Source organism: Musca domestica, unplaced genomic scaffold (genome assembly GCF_030504385.1).
Source record: "Musca domestica strain aabys unplaced genomic scaffold, Musca_domestica.polishedcontigs.V.1.1 63, whole genome shotgun sequence".
Taxonomy (NCBI): domain Eukaryota; kingdom Metazoa; phylum Arthropoda; class Insecta; order Diptera; family Muscidae; genus Musca; species Musca domestica.
Genome location: NW_026712370.1, coordinates 2,817,233 through 2,837,718, shown reverse-complemented (window position 1 = coordinate 2,837,718; position 20,486 = coordinate 2,817,233). Strand labels below are relative to the sequence as shown.

The 20,486-nt window shown below is 33.8% G+C and overlaps 1 protein-coding gene across 10 annotated transcripts in view; it reads right to left on the bottom strand.

Moving 5' to 3' along the window:
* LOC101893877 (RNA-binding protein Pasilla) overlaps positions 1-20,486 on the bottom strand; it is a 131,662-nt gene that overhangs the window by 92,990 nt on the left and 18,186 nt on the right. For 8 of the 10 annotated variants that reach the window (XM_059129574.1, XM_059129582.1, XM_059129581.1 and 5 more), the window contains one exon: positions 619-1,658. The exons of 1 other annotated variant lie outside the window; for it this stretch is intronic. Coding sequence is in view for 2 of the 9 variants with exons in the window: in XM_059129583.1 (XP_058985566.1) it covers positions 619-736 (118 nt within the window). In the remaining 7 variants the exon portion in view is untranslated. The remainder of the gene's footprint in view (positions 1-618; positions 1,659-20,486) is intronic. One more of the 10 variants, XM_059129576.1, reaches the window with a different exon arrangement.

Genomic DNA, 20,486 nt, shown 5'->3' with positions numbered 1-20,486 from the left:
ATTGATTGACAGACTGATTGATTGATTGGTTGATTATGCAGCGAGAGTTAAATGATGCGCATCATGTTGAATAGATAATAATAACAATTCGCTGAGAGAAATTTGAGTAATTGCAATGTAGTTTCATATATATAGAGAGAGAGGGCGAGAGCGAAATTTAGAGAAATATAGACGGGAATATGTTGTTTGATTTATTTGATTTGTTGATCCATAATAATAATAATAAAACAAATACACGTATATATATTTATAAGAAAATGTTATATCATGATTTTTTTTTAGATATTTATATTTGGTAAAAATATTATTAAATATATAATAAGAGAGCTTTTCTGTCAATGAAAATAATAAAGGAAACAAAATACAAAATATCAAATGATAACGAGAGAGAGATAAATCGACTGATATATAAAGTGAGAGTAAATGAAACGATCAATGATTGTTTGAGAGAGAGATAGATAGATAGAGAGAGATTTTTTTTTGTTTTGTACTAAAGAGAAAGAAATCATATCAAAAGAGAGAAAAAGAAAAACGAGAGCTCGTTTCGTTGCCGGCTCTCAGAACAAACTGAACTGAACAGAAAACAACAGAAGAAAAAAAAACAAAACAAAAACTTACCAGAACTGAAATGGGAGCGTTTGGATTGTTCATTTTCTGGATCGGTATCGAGTGGTCTTTTTCTAGAGTCACCAATTTCAGGGCTGGGGCAAGTTTCCATGGTAGCGTCTTCGGCCATTATGATGGGAATTTTGATGGTTTTAACGATAACGATGGCGAGAGAGAAACGAGTTTAGCTAACCTCTCTGGTTGGGCGATTGTTTTGAAATGTTTTTTTGCTTTTTTTGATTTGGTTGATGATTCAAATAGCTCTGACGGTGGTGGTTGGTGGCGTTTGGTGGTTGTGGTGGATATTTTTTGGTGTTGTTTTGCTTGATTTTATTTTTGATTTTTGGGATGGTTTTCTATTACTGTTTTGAGATGTTTAATCGTCACAACAGAGCGAAATATTTATATAGAGATAGGAGATAGAGAGAGAGAGCGACTGATTGATTGGTTGGCGACAAAGATTGTGGCGAGAGCTATAGGTTTTGATTTACAGCAATGATGAGAGCGTAATAAGCATTTAACCAAAAACACAAAAAATTAGCTACACGTATTTGCTTGGCCTGGGTGACTTGTTTTTTCTCTGTTGCCTTTGCCCCTCACTTCAGTTACTCCAAATTGCTAATAAAATCTCTGAGTATGGTATGGATGATGCTTTTGGGATTTGATCCTGTTTGCCGCCAGCTATTAAACTTGTTGATGGCAATTTTTCATAACCACTTCAAAATTTGTTTTCTGTTTTTTTGTTTTTCTTTCTCTTTGTTGACTCTCTTTGGCTAACTTTTGTTCTCTTGTGCTTTTTCTCAGTTAATGATGTGATCCTTCCGAGTTCTTTTCTTGTTTTTGTTGTTGTTTCGTTTGATGTGTGCCACACTAATGAGTTCCTTATGATATTTTTTTTTTTTTTTGTTTAATTATCTGTAATTTTGGTGAGTTCTGACAGCCTGCTTTAGTTTCTGTTTCGGTTTCTGTTAAGCAATGCAACACGCAACGAACGTTTGGTTAGATGTTGGTTGATTGGTTGGTTGGTTATAATGCGTTTGGTTTTAGTCCTTCTGATTTGATTATTAAGGTGGTGTGGCAGATATAAGTAGAGAGATAGTGGTTGTTTTGGTGGTGTGGTGGCGATGTTGAATGATGACAATTTTTATCGAATTTAATTTTTGAAGTGGTAGGTGGTGGTTGGTTTTATTTTTTTTTTTAGATTTGGTTTACAGTTTGAATGGTGCGATAATTGATAATTAGAGATTGGTTTTTTTTTTTTTTGGTTTGATACGAGTATAACGAGTATATGGAAAAAAGAAAAAAAGAAAAAAATTGTTTATGAGAAAAATGCAGCAATATAAAAGTACACACATATTAAAAATAATTAAACAAACATCAAATATCAATATATAGGTATATGTTTATATATATATAAATTTCAATTTTACACAAGAAAAATACATAATTATAAATATATGTGATTTTTTTTTTTGGTTTTTCGATTTTTTATAGAATGTTTTGAGGATAAGAAGAAATGAGAAGAAATAGAAGAAGAAAAATCATAGATGCAAAAAGAACTGGGAAACTAATTTCTCCTTGAATTGGGGTTTAGAATTTTATTGCATAATTTTTTTGTAAGGGAACAAAGATTAGAGCCCTTTAAAATTAAACGCATAAGGAAGAAATGAAGAAAAACTAGAGACTTTTAAGAGTTAGAGTATAAGGTTCCATGGAAATCCCAATGTTTCCAATGGGAAAAAAGGAGCGTGAGAAACTGAGTAAAGGAGCTAAATCGGAAATTATCTCAAGGGTTAGTAAAAGGAAAATGAAGAATTTTCTTTTTTTTTCAGAAGAAAAAGAGAAGTAAACAAAATTAGATTATTTTAGCAAGCATTTTGGTGTTCCATGGCGGCTATGGTCCAGCAGAGGAGATTGCCACATGACAATGAAATGACACTTTTCTAGATCTGAGACACATGAGACAAAACATCAAAAGCAGTTTCGATTGATTTGAATTGACTTGAATTGATTTACAATGGACGACAACATCAAACGTTATGAAATGTAAAAAAAATAATTTTTTTTCAGATTTTTAATATGGATATTTACACATATGTTTGTATGTATGTCAGTATGTATGTAATGGAGTAGTATGAAAACAAAAACAAATATGATGATATGTACATTCCATAAAATTTGATTGTATGAGTCATTGGTTAATTGATTTTCTAAACATTACAAGATATCACATAACTACTCTATAGAGAAAATAACAAATTGCCGCTTGCAATAGAAAAAAATAAAACTTGACATCTTAAACTACTATAATTTTGCTGCTCTTAGGTGAAAAGTCAATAAAAATAATCATAGAATTCCCAACAAAAAAAAATATTGAAATTTTTCTCTAACACGATTCGAAAATCGGTCGAATTGAAATGTCTACCAAATAATATCACAAAAAACATGGTCCGTAGAAGTCTTGACGAAAATCAATTAATATGGTTCTCTAACACGATTCGACAATCGATCGAATCGTAGTGACCAATAAATGAAAAAGAAAGCCTTAAAGTCGGGCTGGGCCGACTTTATGATACCCTACACCACTTTGCTAATTTAGTAGAGCTCCGCATAACAATTAAAAGTTTTTATGGGAGAATTAATAATAATTATAATTTAAAGTTCAAAGAACTAAATATGCCGAAGCATTTGTATCTCTTAAATTCGGACTAGTATTGCCCATTTGGTGCACAATTAATTTGAAATCGGATAAAAATATATATGGGAGCTATATCCAAATAGGAACCGATCTCGATAAAATTTGGCAAAGATATTTCTGAGCTGTATTTGATATATTTCCTGAATATCGTTGTTACGGAGTGCATATTACGGCTGTGGGTAACAAATATGACAAATCGGATGAACAGTATATATGGGAGCTATAGCTATATCTAAACCGAATCACCAAATTTGACATACTAGCTTCTAGACTCAATTCGGTCGTAAGTGCCAAATTTCATCTAATTTGGGCAAATATTAGACGTTTGGTGCACAATCAAAGATAAATCGGACGAAGTTATATACGGGAGCTATATCCAAATCTGAACCGATCTCGATAAAATTTAGCAAAGGTATTTCTGAGCTGCATTTGATATATTTGCCTAAATATTGTTGTTACAGAGTGCATATTAAGGCCGCGGAGTACAAAAATAACAAATCAGATGAACAATATATATGGGAGCTATAGCTATATCTAAACCGATTTCGATCAAATTCGGCATACTTATTTTCAGGTCCAATCTGATCGTACATGCAAAATTCCATACTATTCGGATTGATATTACACGTTTGGTGCACCATAAAAGGCAAATCGGACGAAGATATATATGGAAGCTATATCTAAATTTTGACCAATTATCTGCAATTTCAATAGGGTTCGTCCTTGGGCCAAACAAATGATTTGTGCAAAATTTCATCTGGATAGGGCAATAAATGCGAACTGTACTTTGTTTACAAAAATACATGGGCAAACGGACAGACGGACGGACGGACATGCATAAATCGACTCAGAATGTGATTCTATGCCGATCATCAAAAGGAACTATGGGTCTATCTCGTTTCCTTTTGCCTGTTACAAACAAATGTACAAAGACATAATACCCTGACCACCTTGTGGTGTAGGGTATAAATACTTCGTTGTACTTTCATAAATTAGGATTTTCGAGTCAAACAATTTAGGAAGACATAATTCTTAACTAAAACAAGTGAAGAAGTATCAGTCGGTTTTGCCGACTGACGTATGCCTTCAGCCATTGTTCGATTATTTAAATATATTTTGACTTCTGTTATGATTATTCAAATTATTTATCCTCTATGGAGTAGATTCCGAAGGAATGGACCAATAATGTCCATTTCGTATTGGAGCTAAATAAATATGATATAAATATTGTGACGTGCCAGGTTTGGACTTTATCAACTACTTCCCATACTTCATATGAGATATGTGATAATGTTAATACAGATAAAAATATTGGTATGGGCCAAATTACAAGAAAATCGAACATTTATATCCAAATGGAATCGGATGTTAATTTCGCGTTTTATGGATATTCAAAATTTTGACCCTTTGTGGGGAGGTACGTACCAGAAGGAGTGGACCGATATATTCCATCTTCACAGTGCATCTTCTGTTAATTTAAATAATGGAATGTGTGAAATATTAAGAGAACCGGATGCTTATTTCGGATTTTATAATCATTTCGGTTATTCAAAACTTTGACCTTTTGTGGGGGAGGTACCAGAAGAAATGGTCCGTTCTCTAGCATCTTTATAACAGCTCTTGAGTTGATAGAAATATTTAGATGTAGCAACTCTGAATGGAATCGGATTTTAATTTCGCGTTTTCAAAGCTTCATGCATATTCCAAATTTTGACCCTTTGTGGGGGAGGTACCAAAAGAAGTAGACCGATATATCCCATGTTCACAGTAGATCTTCTGTTAGTAGAAATAATGGAAAGTGTGAAAAATGAAGAGAATCGTATTCTTATTTCTGATTTTATAATCGTTTCGGTTATTCAAAACTTTGACCCCTTGTGGGGGTGGTACCAGAAGGAATTTTTCCGATCTCTACAATCTTTATAACAGATCTTGTCTTGAGAGAACACTGAGATGTGGAAAACGTGAAAGGAATGGGATGATAATTTTAAGTTTATTGTGTTTCGTGGATATTCGAAATTTTGCCCCTTTGTTAGGGAAGTACCAGAAGGAGTAGACCGATATATCCTATCTTCACACCATACCTTGGGTTAATAAAAATATTGGGATGTGTGAAATTCGAAGACAATCAGGCTCTTACTTCACATTTTATAAGAGTTAAATTTATTTAAAATTTTGACCCTTTGTGGTGGAGGTACTTGATGAAGTAGAACGATATTGTCCATTTTCGCATCTAACCTGGCACTGATGCAAATGTTAAGATTTGCAAAGTTGGAAAAAAATCGAATTATCATTTCTCTTCCAGTGCAGAAAAAATATTTTTTTTTAATTTCGACCTTTTGTAGAGTAGGTACCAGAAGGAGTAGACCGATATATCCTATCTTAACACTAGACCTTGGGTTAATAAAAATATTGAGATGTGTGTAATTTGAAGACAATCATACTCTTACATCACATTTTATAGGAGTTATAACTATTACAAATTGGAGGAGGTACCAGAAGGAGTAGACCAATATATTCCACCTTAACACCAGACCTTGGATTAATAAAAATATTGGTATGTGTATAATTTAAAGACAATCGGACTTTTACATCCCATTTTATAAGAATAATAATTATTTTCAAAATTTTGAACCTATTGTCCATTTTCGCACCTGAACTAGCACTGACGCTAATATTAGGATTTGCAAAGTTGGAGCAAAATCAAATTATCCTTTCTCTTTCTGTGGAGTAAAATATTTTTTGAAAAATCCAGAAGGAGTAGACCGATATTGCCCATCTCCGAATTCGATCTAAGTTTGACAATAATATTACAAATCGCATACTCCCTTCGAGAGTTATGGTGCGCACCAACCAAACAGGCGGACAGACGGGCGGATACCCCTAGATTGACTCCAAATATCCTGAAAGGGATTTGGTCCAAAGAGACCTAGGATCTAAAAACGTTATTTCGATGAGGCACGTTTTGGCATTATCAAATGGTATATACCCCCTCTAACCATATGGCTGAGGGTATGAATATATAAATTATAGTAAATATCTAATATAATTCCAAAATAATTCCAAACTTATAAAATAACCACTTTACAATTCCCAACTAATATTGATGTGGCTTTTCCCATCACAATATTATAAACCATATGCATTAACTTTAATATCTTCTAAGATTCTGCGATTTTCAACCCCGCCATAAAAGGCAATAAGCCAATGAAATTAACACCATTGACTTAAGAAGATTTTTCCGTCAAGTTTACAATCAAATAAATTTTCAAAATTTCCAGCAAGCGATTTCGTTTAATGTGTGTAGAAATGCAATTTCATCCTCATGCACCATAAAATACATCTTTTCCCCCCGCCCCATGAACACAACAACAAACCACCCCCAAAATGAAGCTACACTGCTGATAATGAATGATAACGATGACGCCATCAATGTCTTCACATAAAAGAATTTTCTGCAACAAAAACAACAAATTAAGAAGATATAGAAAAAAAAGAACAAAGTCAATTGTAATGAAAACTATTGAGAGACAAGAACACAAGAAAAAAAACTGTTCCATGGAATATCTAACGTTTGCCTTGGCTTCAATAAAAATTGATTGAAATGCGGACCCCATCAATAAGGGTTGGTGGTATGGTGTTGTGAGTGCATGGAGGTAGGGGGCGAAAAGAGATGGCACATTAATGACGGCATGGAAGATGACGCTCTTCCATTCAAATAAACTACTCGTGAATAGAAACATTATTAATCAACAAATGTGTGAGTGTTGTGTTTTGTTTTGTTCACACAACGAGTTTCCCGAGGGGATATCTGATATATCAACAATCAATCGATATGTATAATATGTCACAGTGTAATTGTAACAGTCCATAAGTCATGGAGGACAAAAACAAAAACAGGGCCCGCATTATAAATTTAAATGATGTCAAAGGTTAAATTATGCTGAGATTTTGTTTTTGTTTTAATTTATTGTGGCTATGGGAAAAGGTTTTTCGTAATTTGACATCCAATGTGCTATGAGTGGGTTTCAAAAAGTTCTCACCCACCATACCCAATCGGGGGGCAGCATGAACATGAGATGTACCGGTATATAGGGGCTATTTCGATATAAATACCTTCTCAAAGAAAACATTATTCTTAGCCAGATTTGGGAAATATGGTCAATACTCACGAAATTTATAAAGTCAGGAGGATTTTATATATGGGGCTTCTCCATGAAATATAATGCGTAAAAACTGTTCACGCCCAAAGAAACCAAGTTTAAGACAAAAGGATTGGAAAATATGACCAAAACCATCGCAATAATTGCAGTCAGGGGAGGGCTATACAAAAAGGTAGACCTATATTTGTTTAAAAAAAAACCCTCACCATACATACAACGTAACATGAAAAAACTGCAACCAACTTCAGACTGCTATCATTTCTAAGCCACGCGTCCGACAGCTGTTAAAATTATTCCAGTGACAGATCATTATATTGTTTACAAGCGTACAAAAGCATTTTGGGGAGAATTTTCCAGAAAAAAAGTTATTCGTGATGGAATTCAAGCGTGATAGTGTGATTTGCATATATTTGGCTGGAACACCAAAAGTGGCTAACGTTACAGCACTCCAGCATTTAAAAGTGAATAAATCTTTTGTGTCTCGATCCATCGCTAGTTACCGCGATACTGCCCGACGTCAAGGAAGTGGACGGAAGAAAACAGCAACAACAGCAGAAATGGTTCGAAAACTAAAGAAGCGACTTGATCGAAATCCACGTCTCAGTGGCCGAAAAATGGCTCGTGAGAAAACAGCAACAACAGCCGAAACGATTCGAAAACTAAAGAAGCGACTTGATCGAAATCCACGTCTCAGTGGCCGAAAAATGGCTCGTGAACTGAACATATCGCAATATTCCATTCGGCAAATATTGAAACATGAGCTCGGGGTAAAACCATTGAAATTCCAAAAAATGCAAGAACTTACACCGCAACAACAAGAAAATAGACTGAAAAGAGCTAAAGAGTTGCTTCGCTTGGGCAAAAGTGGTGAACTGCCGAATTTAGTTTTCTCCGATGAGAAAACATTCGTTGTCCAACAGTTTGTAAACAAACAAAATGATCGTGTTTACTCGCACAAAGAGGTCAGCTGAAAATGTGCAAGCGCCGGCCAGGATAATGGCGTGGGCCGCCATAACAGCCGATGGTCGCTCTCCGCTCGAATTAATCGATCGTGACGTCAAAATAAATGCCGAAAAGCGAAAATGTTCTGGAGGGTGTATTGAAGCCTTGGGTAGGCAAACATTTTGGCCGCAGTCCTTGGACATTCCAACAGGACTCAGCACCATCGCACTCAACACGCCCCTCCCAAGAATGGTTACAAAATGGGGTTCCTCGCTTCATTTCCCTCGTACAATGGCCACCAAGTCACTGGATACCAATCCGTTGGACTTTTGTGTCTAGAGTATTTTGGAAACCAAGGTTGGCACCAAAAATTGCCAAAGTGTCGATCAAGACCACAGAGCAACATTGGGGGCAGCGTGTGACGGTTTCATTGGCCGAATATCGGGAGGTACCGACATATGGGGGGCTATACGAAGACGTGGACCTGCCTAAGACATAGGTTGTTGCAGCCATTAAGATCTTCCAATAAGAAATTTGAAACGATTCCGGTGAATAATGTTGCCGAAATCATCAAAATACCGAATATCGGTATACCGAATATCCCATATCCGTTGTATGGGAGCTATATGAAGACGTGGACCTGCATACAAAAAATTTCGTCATAGGCCGTAGTACCCATTACGAACTTTAAATATGAAATTTGAAATAATTCCGGTATATAATGTCGCTTAAATCATGAAAATTACGACTATCGGGTGGTACCTTTATATGGAGGCTATACGAAGAAGTAGACCTGCATGCAAAAATTATTGTCATAGGCTGTAGTACCCACTAAGATCTTTCAATACGAAATTTGTTACAATTCCAGTGAATAATGTCGCAAAAATCATGAAAACATTGAATATCGGGAGGTGCCGTTATATGGGGGCTATACGAAAACGTGGACCGACATGTCCCATTTACAAAGTTAACCTGTCTACTGGCAAACCATTCATGTATGCACAATTTTAGCCCTCTATCTCAATTCGGACGAACAGACAGAGAGATAGACAGACATACGCTAGATCGTCTTAGAATTTTACACAGATCCAGAACACACAGGGTTGGCGATATTCGACGGACCCATGACTCTTTGGGCCCATTCCAATCGACGAGGCTTGTCCGCAGGCAACATTCTTTGCGTCAATTGAATTTTGTACGGGAACAAATGCAAATCAATGCGAATAATCCGTTGTAAAGTGGACCGAGCCATGCCCAACTGCTGAGAACGGCGTTTTTGGGATGTTCTTGGGGACCTCTCAACACTGGCTCGTACGGCAGCGATATTCTCGGCCGATCGCCTTCGTCGACTTTTATATGGCCTCTTCGGATTAGAAAGAGCCTTACCAGTCGAAAACGTTTCGTATAAACGCTTAATGGTGTTCTTATAAGGCGCACTTCTTTAAAAAAAGCACGTATTTTAAAAGCCCGTTGAGTTTTCACAATTGACTTCTTCTGTTGAATGTAAATTTCAACTATTTCAGAGCGCTCGCGTGGCGTGTATTGGTTCATGGTAAAAATCTGGTTGGACTGACGCTTCAAACGCGGTATGTCATTAAGCGATGTGACGTCTCTGTCAAAAGTTATGGCGTTGCCAGATGGGTCCGTCGAATATATAGGGTCTATTATGAATATTTCGAGGAGTTACAAGCGGAATGACAAAGCTAATATACCCTCCATAAAATGGGTATAAAAATGTGGAATTGGAATTTTTTATTATTTTTATAATTATTTATTTTTTTATTATTTTTTTTAATTATTAAAAGAATTTTGTCCTATAAGCTATTTCTAGTTTATTTTATCTATTTTCAGTTTATATTTTGTTTATTTATTTATATGTTTCTAATTTATTTTCTCAAGAACTTGACTAAAAACTTTCCAATAAACTTTCCTTTTTTAAATTTCATTTTTTTATTTTTAAACATATCTTGATCAAACGTTGTTTACTAAAAGTCCAAAACCCATATTTAAAAACAAACCCCCACAAAAAAACCTTATCTAATTTACTAATGTTGTCACACTCAATTCATAAAATATTGAAAACAATAAAAAAAAAACTCAAAACAAAAAAGGGTTGATTGTATCTCTAAATCTAACACACTATTATCATTTCAAATCTAATTGCATTCTCTGTAATTGTAACGTATTCCCGGTAAAATCAGTTGTTGTTATTGCCGTTGTTGTCATTTAAGGGGCGGAAATATACAGCATATGTATGCAGATAGAAATGTAGGTATATACTCGTACTATGTACTCCCAATAATCATATCTCTGGCACACACAATACGCTTGCTTTATATATCACAATTATCTCTCTCCCATATCTATTTTGTTTTATGTTTTGGGAGTCGTTTTGGGCTGGCTGGCTGATAAGCCAACACAGCAGCAAAAAAAAATACACAATTTCCATTTGGAGTAGTGGCTTTTAAGTGTTACTCTCGGTTGCAATCAAATGAAGGCAACAACAAACTAAATTCTCATACTCCACATTTTGAGGGGAGTATTTGTCTGTCTGTCTGTCGGTCTGCACAACAAAATATCTCCTCTTTATTTTTTATTTTTAATAACAGATAGCAGAAAGTATCCATATTCCAAAGATACTCCAAACACTACACATTCTACACTTTGTGATGTCAACAATTCCTGTTTGTCACTGGTGTATGTGTGTGTGCGTATGTGTACATAAACATTTCAACCGAAAGAAGAGAGTAGGAAAAAATGAAGATACTATTACAAACGAGTACATATGTAAGTACATACATATGTGACAAATAGATTGTATTCTTCAGAATCTGTGTGTGTCTGTCTGTCTGTCCGTCCGCCTGTTTGTTTTGCGTCAAAAGATAAGAATTCTGGAAATGAAGTTCCACATCCAAACAACAAGAACAACAACAAAATCAACTATGCTACTCCCCCCAATACTTTAGTTGTGATTGCCGCTCTTGTTGTTGTTAGTTTTAAGGGGAGTACTTGGGACACTTTTTACTCGAGAGGTGTTAAAGAGTGCCGAGTGTGGGGGATTTGAAACATCCCCCTGAGTGAGTCGGGCATGCATTTGAATATATTTCTTGTGTTTTCATATGTCATTCCAAGGGAAGTGTAAACAAATAGCACATTTTCAAAAGTTTGGGAAACACAAATTGATTTGGGTTTCAATAGTCCGAAAAAAAACTTGAAATATTTTTCTTTAAGTACGGGATTATAGAGCTGGAGGCAAAAAAGGGAAATATTTAAAAATGGTCAAATTTGGAAATCTTGATTTTTATAAAAATTGATAAATTTAAATTCTACAATATTTTTGAACTAGTTCGGATTAATTTCAAATTATATAAGTTTTGTATAAAAAATGAAAATGGTCCAAAAAATTAAAAAAATATTTAAAATTGGTCAAATTTGGAAATTTTGATTTTTATAAAAATTTATAAATTCAAATTCTACAATATTTTTGAACTAGTTCGGATTAATTTCAAATTATATAAGTTTTGTATAAAAAATGAAAATGATCCAAAAAATTAAAAAAATATTTAAAAATGGTCAAATTTGGAAATCTTGATATTTATAAAAATTGATAAATTCAAATTCTACAATATTTTTGAACTAGTTCGGATTAATTTAAAATTATATAAATTTTGTATAAAAAATGAAAATGGTCCAAAAAATTAAAAAAAAATGTCGGTAGTGCTCAATATATTCAGATCAAAAAAAAAATGCAGCATTTTGAAGAAAAAGATGATCTAGATTGCAAAATTAAATATGACTTAAAATGCTTTGACAAATTGCACCTAAATTATTCCGAAAATTCTTTACGAATTCAGATTGATTTTAATAAAAGTTTCTAATGATTTATTTATGTGCTCAAAGAACTCTACCCAAAAGTCTGAACAATTTTCAAAATATGCCTTCCTAGATCTTATATTTTTTCTCTCAGCCTATTCTTATTGACTTAAAATAGCTGCTATCAGTGAACATATTTAATTATCAAGCAGAAGGTGAAGGCATCTAATTGCATTATTGATGAAAAGCTATCAAATATCCGCAATGTCATTATTTTTCCGAGACATATTCTTCTGCTGAGACATATTCACAGATGGGAGACATATATTTGAATATGTCTCAGCAGAAGGTTTGGAAATCATACAGTTTTCTCTTTTATAAAGCAAGCAAAAACAAAGGGAATATTTTTTTCTTGCCAAGTCTTCAAATTTCCAACAGAGGGAGAGAGAAATACTCATAAGAAAATACCCATACTTGGAGATAAAGCAACGGTACCGTTATTTATTTATTACTCCCAATCAAAACGAGCAAAGCAAACTCGCTCTTATTCGAGTGGCATATAAAATTGAGTATACTCGATTTATTTTTTCTACTCGTAAAAGTACTTCCACTCGAATTTGAATAATTTTCTCTCTCTCGAATTGAGGCAAGCATTCTGGAAAACTATTTTTTTAAACGTCGTAGAAAAATATGTCTACATGAGTCTTGGAATTTTCTGTTCTTTTATTCAGATTTCTGTCAGAGTTCCATGTGACATTTCTGAAAAAAAAGTGTTTCTCGTCAATTTTCTACCCTTATTCATAGCTGCTCTCAAATTTCAGAGTTCTAGCAACCGTTTGCTCAATATAAGGGTTTAAATTTTTAGTACTTTTTACAGTTTGAATTTCCAAAAACCACACTAAAATATATGTAAGTAATATTGAATAGATACCGTTTATACATAAAAACCTTGTGATTGACCTCAACTTGCATATGAAGTTTACAGAAACAAAATCGGTTAACGCGTTCGATGGAATATCAATTACTAACATAATTTCGTTTGTAACTCCACGAAATATTCATGATAGACCCTTTATTCTGGATCAGCGTAAAGTTTTAAGACGATTTAGCAATTGAGAAGAAGGCTAAACTAATGCAGACGCGTGTATTTTGCGGGTAGGCAGGTTAAGTTCATAAGTGGGCCAAGTCGGTTCACGTTTTCGCATAGCCCCCCATATAAAGGTACCTCCCGAAATTCGGTATTTTCTGATAATTTTAACGACATCATTCAACCGAATTTTCTCAAATTTCGTATTCGAAGTTTGTAATGTGTACTACAGCCTATGCCTAAAAATTTGCTAAGCAGGTCCCCCATATTCGGGGTTTTGATGATATTAGCGACACTATGCGCCGGAATTGTTTTTCGTATTTAAATATCTTAATAGTTACTACAGCCAATGACAAAAAAAAGTACTTATGCAGGTCTGCGTGGTCGTATAGCCTCCGTACAAAGCTCATTATTTAAACAGTATTTGTTGAAGTTTTTCAAGTTCCTTCCATATGTTGGAGGGTATTAAAAGTTTTTCCCGGCCTTAGTTGCTTTTTTACTAGTTTTTTCTTCCGCTCTTTATGATATTTGTCTTTCTACATTTGTTATTTAAGAAACCTTTCCTTTTTTTCAGGTCTTTCACATTGAGAACTTTTCTTGGGTTTTCAGAAGACCTCTTTAGGTCCTAGGGGTACTAAGTCGTACCCACAAAGTTTTACGCTAATAGCACAAATGTAAAAATTGCTGTTGCGAGATATTTTTTTCTCTTAACGTTTTTGATGCAGACCTAAGAAGTCATTCAAGTCATTTCTTTTAAATTCAATTTCCAATTTTTCAATGGCTCAACTTATTTCCTTTCTTGCCAAGGGCTCCTTTTTGTAGCAGATTTTAAAATTTTAATAATTAATTCGCTGTTTCTTCTTTTTGTTCTCAAAATACTAAAAATTCCAACAAGAAAGAAATTTTGGGTCATTCATGTGTTCCCAGTTGTGGTGGTTGCCGCTGTTGCTTGTTGTTGTTGTAAAAGTCATTTTGGATGTTTTTTAATTGGACAATTCTGACTGCATTGTTATCTATTTGGCACGGGCAAAAATAGTATTCTTTTTTTTAATTGATTGCTATGACGCTGTAGAATTGTCACTGCTAATAACACACACAGCGAGTGGACAACCATGCCGATGATGATGGCGGTGGTAAATGCCATTGATGATGATGATGAATGTTTATGTCAAACAACCATGGCCAGAGGTGGTATTTCTCCCTCTGTCTCTGTGTGTAACCAACCACTTTACTTCCTGGGGGGAAAAAACCATGGCTGGGTGGTTTGAATTACATTTATTATTGTTTTTCCTTTTTTTGGCATTTTCCGTTCATTTTTTAGCTTTTCCCCCTTCAATATAACAATATTTTTCTTGGCAGCGGATATATAGCACGTTTTCAATTTTCAAGTGAACATTCTATGAAATATATATTTTTTTTTTTTGCTGCTTGGTCTTACATTTTGGCTACTGTCGGTTTCATTTTCACGCTCTAGCAAATATTTAACGTAATACCTATCAGAAGACAAGAAGGAGAACCCAAAGAAGATGGTGAAGACAAAGTGGATTGCAATGGGTTGGCTGGCTGGCTGGCTGGCTGACTGGCTTTCTTTCATTCTTTGGGTAGAAAATGCCTTTATGTCTATTGCTTTCATAAGTCCTATGGCATATAAAAATGTATAAGAATGCTACAAACAACATGGCAAATAAATGTTATATAAAATCAAACAAAAATAAGTGAAATGAACATGAAATTACTCAAGCTGTTTGCTATGAGCGTTTGTGTCTTGTTTTATTTTTTTTTTTTTCGTTTATTTCATTTAGTTGGCTTTGGGTTTGTTTGTTTTTTATTTTTCTATTTTTTTCTCTTTTCAATTTTGGCTCATTCGTGTATGAACAATAAAGAAGACCTTGAAATCTTTTTTTTTCTTTTTTTCATTATTATTATCATCAGCTGTAGAAATAGTAGCTGTAGCAGAAGCAGCAGCAGCAGCATCATCATCATTAGCAATACCACAAACATTTCAAATACAAAGCAAAATTCATATTTCAACTCATACGTAATGAGCAAATGGGGAAAAATATTTGTTTCTTTTTTTTTTTTTTTTTTTTTTTTGTGAAATAGAATTTTGTTGCCAGTGCACAATGGGTTGAAAATTTTTAATAAAAAAATAAAAGAGACGATATATCTATGGGAAGAATTCACCAAAAAAAATTATATTTATACAAAAAAAAAACTATTATAGACCTTCTATCTCAGATTACCTAAAAAACTTCTTCTTCCAAGCTTCTGATGTCCTACATAATGCAGAGAAAAAATATCCTAAAAAACTTTTTTGTGGGATCCTAACTGGTCTTCTATAAATTGATTTAATAAGTCCACAAAAAAGAATTATACCTATAGAAATATCTGAGAGTCCCTAAGACATCCTGAAAAATTCTCTTTATTCCATAAAAGTTTTCCAAGTGATTTTCTCCTATAGAAATATCTAAGAGTCCCTAAGAAATCCTCAAAAACTTTCTTCTCTTTCTATAGAAGTTTTCCAAGAGATTTTCTCCAAATAGGAGACATCCATGACTGCCAGACTTTTTTCTGTCTATAGAATGTCTGCAAAAGGCATCCAGGAGGCCCTTTTTGTATTTTACTCCTCCAACGAGTCTCTTATCAATTGAAGAGCACCAAGATGCTATCTGCCTATACGAAACCACCAGGAAGTCTTTCCTTTGCGGGTATAGACCATTGAAAATCTATAGGTCTTTGCCCTTATTTCTAAAGAAAACCTTTAAGGACTTTTTAAGCTATTAAAGACGTCTCTTTAATTTTTTAAAAATGTTAATGGTAACTCTCTCTTTAGATAATTTCCAAGGGATCTTATATATGTAGAAAAACTTTGGATTTCCAGAACTTTTTTCTATATAAGCCCTCTAAAAGATTTTGATCTCTAAGACATGATCTACCTATAGGACATCATGATTCGGATTTCTTTTCTGGTAAAGACCTTCAAAGGGCTTCTTTTACTTTTAACAATTTTCAGGTACATAACCTCCTCGATTTATAGTGAAGGAATCATTCTATTTCCAGAGATCTTCTCTTCATTAAAGATTTCCTATGGACCTTTTCGAGAAGACCCCATAGAGGCCATCATTCTTAAAAACATTAAGGAACCTTCTATCCATAAAACCATCTATGAGGCCCACTGTCCTATCTCTAGAAGAGTGATTCTATCTTAGAAATCTTCAAGAGACCTCAATGAAAGCTATATAACATATTCCAACTACAGAGAGCTTCTTCGTGACCTTTTCTCAAAGAGCCATGTTATATACGATGAACCTCCAAGAGACGTTCTCTCTATTGAAAACCTTCAATAGAAGTCCTCAATGGACCCTTAATCTAGACGACATCAAAAAAAAAAATAAGACACTGTCTCTAGGAGAGTTTTTCGTCTTTAAAAACTCCGAAAAGACCTCGATGAAATCTCTATGAACTAATCAAACTACAGAAGTCTTTCAAGAGGCTTTTTAATCAATTGAAGACCTCTAAAAAGAGTTATCGCCATAAAAGAGCCCCAAGTAGCCAAATATTGACAGATGATCTCCCATAGGCTCCCTGACTATAATATGACGAACTCAGAAGACCCTTCACACATAGGCCAATAGACCTTCTTTAGAAGACCTCAAAAGGGTCTATTTATCTAAAAGACATCAAAAAAAATATGCCACTGTCGCTAGGAGAGTCCTTTCATCTTTGAAATACCCCCAAAGACCTCGATGAAATCTCTATGAACTAATCAAACTACAGAAGTCTTTCAAGAGGCTTTTTAATCAATTGAAGACCTCTAAGAGCTATTATCGCTATAACAGAGCTCCAAGGAGCCAAATATTGACAGATGATCTCCCATAGGCTCCCTGACTATAATATGACGAACTCAGAAGACCCTCTACACATAGGGCAATAGACCTTCTGTAGAAGACCTCAACAGGGTCTATTAATTTAGAAGACATCAAAAAAAAAAAATGTCACTGTTTCTAGGAGAGTACTTCCATCTTTATATTACCCCTAAGAGACCTCGAGGAAATCTCTATGAGCTAATCAAACTACAGAAAACTTTCAAGAGGCTTTTTTAATCAATTGAAGACCTCTAAGAGCTGTTATCGCTATAAAAGAGCTGCAAGAAGCCAAATATTGACAGAGGATCTCCCATGGGCTCCCCGACTATAATATGACGAACTCAGAAGACCCTCTACACATAGAAGATCTCAAAAAGACATATGCAAAATGTATCTACATGAGACAACTAATGTCCCTTGTTCTATAAAACATGAAAAAACCTTTTAGCTATGGAGGTACACCCAGAAACCTTCTACCTCTAGAAGACACCCAAGAGGAATTCTGTAAAGAGGAGTATTCTAGAAATCTCTAAGATGCCCTTAATCTCCAGAAGTTTTTCTCTCCTCCAACGAATAGTTATGTTGTATAACAATTTTGTTCGAAACTGGTATACTTAAAATGCGTAAGAATAATGTTTTATTTAAATAGTTCTTGGGGTTTTTTAAAATATTAACTAAAATTATAAGCTATATTTTTGTACAATTTATGTACGATATAACTGTTATATTGACCAAAAATTGTCATTGAAGCCTAGAAAAACATTGTGTGCTGAAAATGTTGTTATATATTTTTAAAATTCATCTAAAAATACATTTTCAGCTGTATAACAGTTTTGTTCAAAACTGTTATACCAATGAAAATTCCCAAAAAAAAAATGGTAATCAAATAATTTTTTGACATGAATTAAAATAACATATTAAAAAATCTTCTAAACATATTTTGTAGCTAATTTTCGTGCAATTAATTAATGAATAAACTGTTCAAAAATTGGCATGTTAGCTCAGGAAAACATTGCTACATACATTTCTTTAATTCAATAAAAAATATATATTTCTGGTTTATAACAGTTTTGCTCAAAACTGTTATACTAATGAAAATTCCCAAAAAAATTGTATTTACATATATAGTTTAATTTTTTTTAATAGATATTGTAAAATATGAATAAAAATAGCAAATCCATTTTTATCTAAAAATACTTTGTATATAAGTATACGCATTTTTTCGTGCAATAAATTAATGAGTTAACTGTTATATTGCCAACAAAAAACTGTCATGAAAGCTTAGGAAAACATTTTGTGTACATTAAAATATTGCGGCACATTTTTAAAATTCATTTAAAAATGCAATTTTCTGCAGTATAACAGTTTTGTTCCAAGCTGTTATACGAAAGAAATTTTCAATATTTTTAGAAAAAATGCTATTTAGACATATGTACAATATTTTGGAATATAAATTACAAACATAAATCCAGAATTCTAGAGAAGATCCCCAAAAAAACCTTCAATTTGTTGTTAATTTAATTTGTTGTTAAAAGGCCTTCTCTTATTTCAAAAGAAGCTCTTCTGTCTATGAATAATGGATTTTCTATGCTGCGAGCACCCGGACCACTGTTACATCTGACAAATTATCATTTAGTCAAACAAAAATATGAATAAAAAACTCTTGGACAGATGGACACTAAGACGAATAAAGGGAAGAAGATAAGAGAGAGAGAGGTGGCTAGCCAGACGTTTTTGTTCATTAGTCAAATTGACAGAAAAAAATTAATTTAAAATTATTTTTAAAACAACAAACCCCAATGGCAATGGTCGCCAACATTGCTACGATGCAGGTCTACCCCATATCGCGTTCATAACGATAATAATAAATTATCGCCTGAAAAAAAAACAATAACAATCGCAAACGAACTACAAAACTATTTTGTTTTGGTTAGGAGCTCAAGAAAACAGGTGAAAATTAAATAATTATTTTTCGCATTGCTAACAACAACAAAAATTATAAATCACATTATTTCTCGCACAAAATAATATTCTTGTCACTTGATTTTAAACAAATTTGTTTAAAGGTACCCAAAAATTTTCTTGGCAACAAAAAAGCATTCCTTCACTTTGCCAAATCTATAACCAAACAGCCGTTGCATATGTGATGACAGACATACATTGTGAATTTCAATAATTTCAAAAGACACTGTTTTTTTTTTTTGTACGCCTTACGGTTCTTAGGCTAAAATGCATGGCGAGTCAAAAATGCGTTTTATTGTTCTCGGATGCTGTTAATGATAGTCTTTGACTAATGACCGCCTGTCATGCTTGGTTATTTTTATAAATTTCTTCTGTTTTGTTGAAAAAAATACGAAATGTATATTCGTGTAAAGTTGCTGTTTACACGTGTATGTGGCATCTCACATATTCCCTGGCCAATTGAAAATATGCTACTTCATGGCTTATGCTATGATGTGAGGCGTTCAATGTTGGTCTAAAAGAGGATTACAAGAATTTTTTTTTTTTATTTTTGGATATCTGTGTAATTTTTCCCATAACCCAGAAATTTCAAGAGCAAAGGCATTTGGAGTGTTTTATTTTTGAAGAATATTTTAAAATTGACTGATATTAGAGAAATTTTGATTTTTTTCGCAATTGTGTAATCTTCCTATATATCTGATATTTGAAGAAGTACTCGAATTTTGCTAATTTAAAAAAAAAAAAAAAAAAAAAAAAAAAAAAAAAAAACTTTATTTTTGTTTTGTTAAAAAATATTCCTATAAAACTCAGAGAAATAAATAATATATGCCATAAAATTTTTCTGAAAATAGGATCACATATAGATGGCGCTTTTATACCCTACAACACTATGTGTTGGGGGTATTATAAGTTTGATTGGTCCCAAAATTATGTAACACCTCGAAATATTAATTTCCCACATAGGAAAGTATATATGGATCTTCCTATCTCGCCGAGCTGAGTCGATCTAGCTATGTGTGTCCGTCCGTCCGTCTGTCCATGTTAATTTGTAATCACTCTACAGGTCGCAATTATGGCCCGATCCTCACGAAATTAAAAATGGAGGTGGGGTTAAGGTCAGAATAGAACCCTATTTCTTTCGGAGATGATCGCATAATATTTAGGGGTTGAAATGGGCCAAAACCCGATCGAAGCGGAAGTTAGCATGGGGCTAGAGCTTAGGGCTCAACACAGGTTGGGGTTATTATATACAGGTAACAATTATCATCCGATCCTCACGAAAATTTTCACAAGGGAAGGGGTAAGGCTCAGAAGGGCTAGACCTATTGTTTTCAAAGTTGTCCGCAATATAT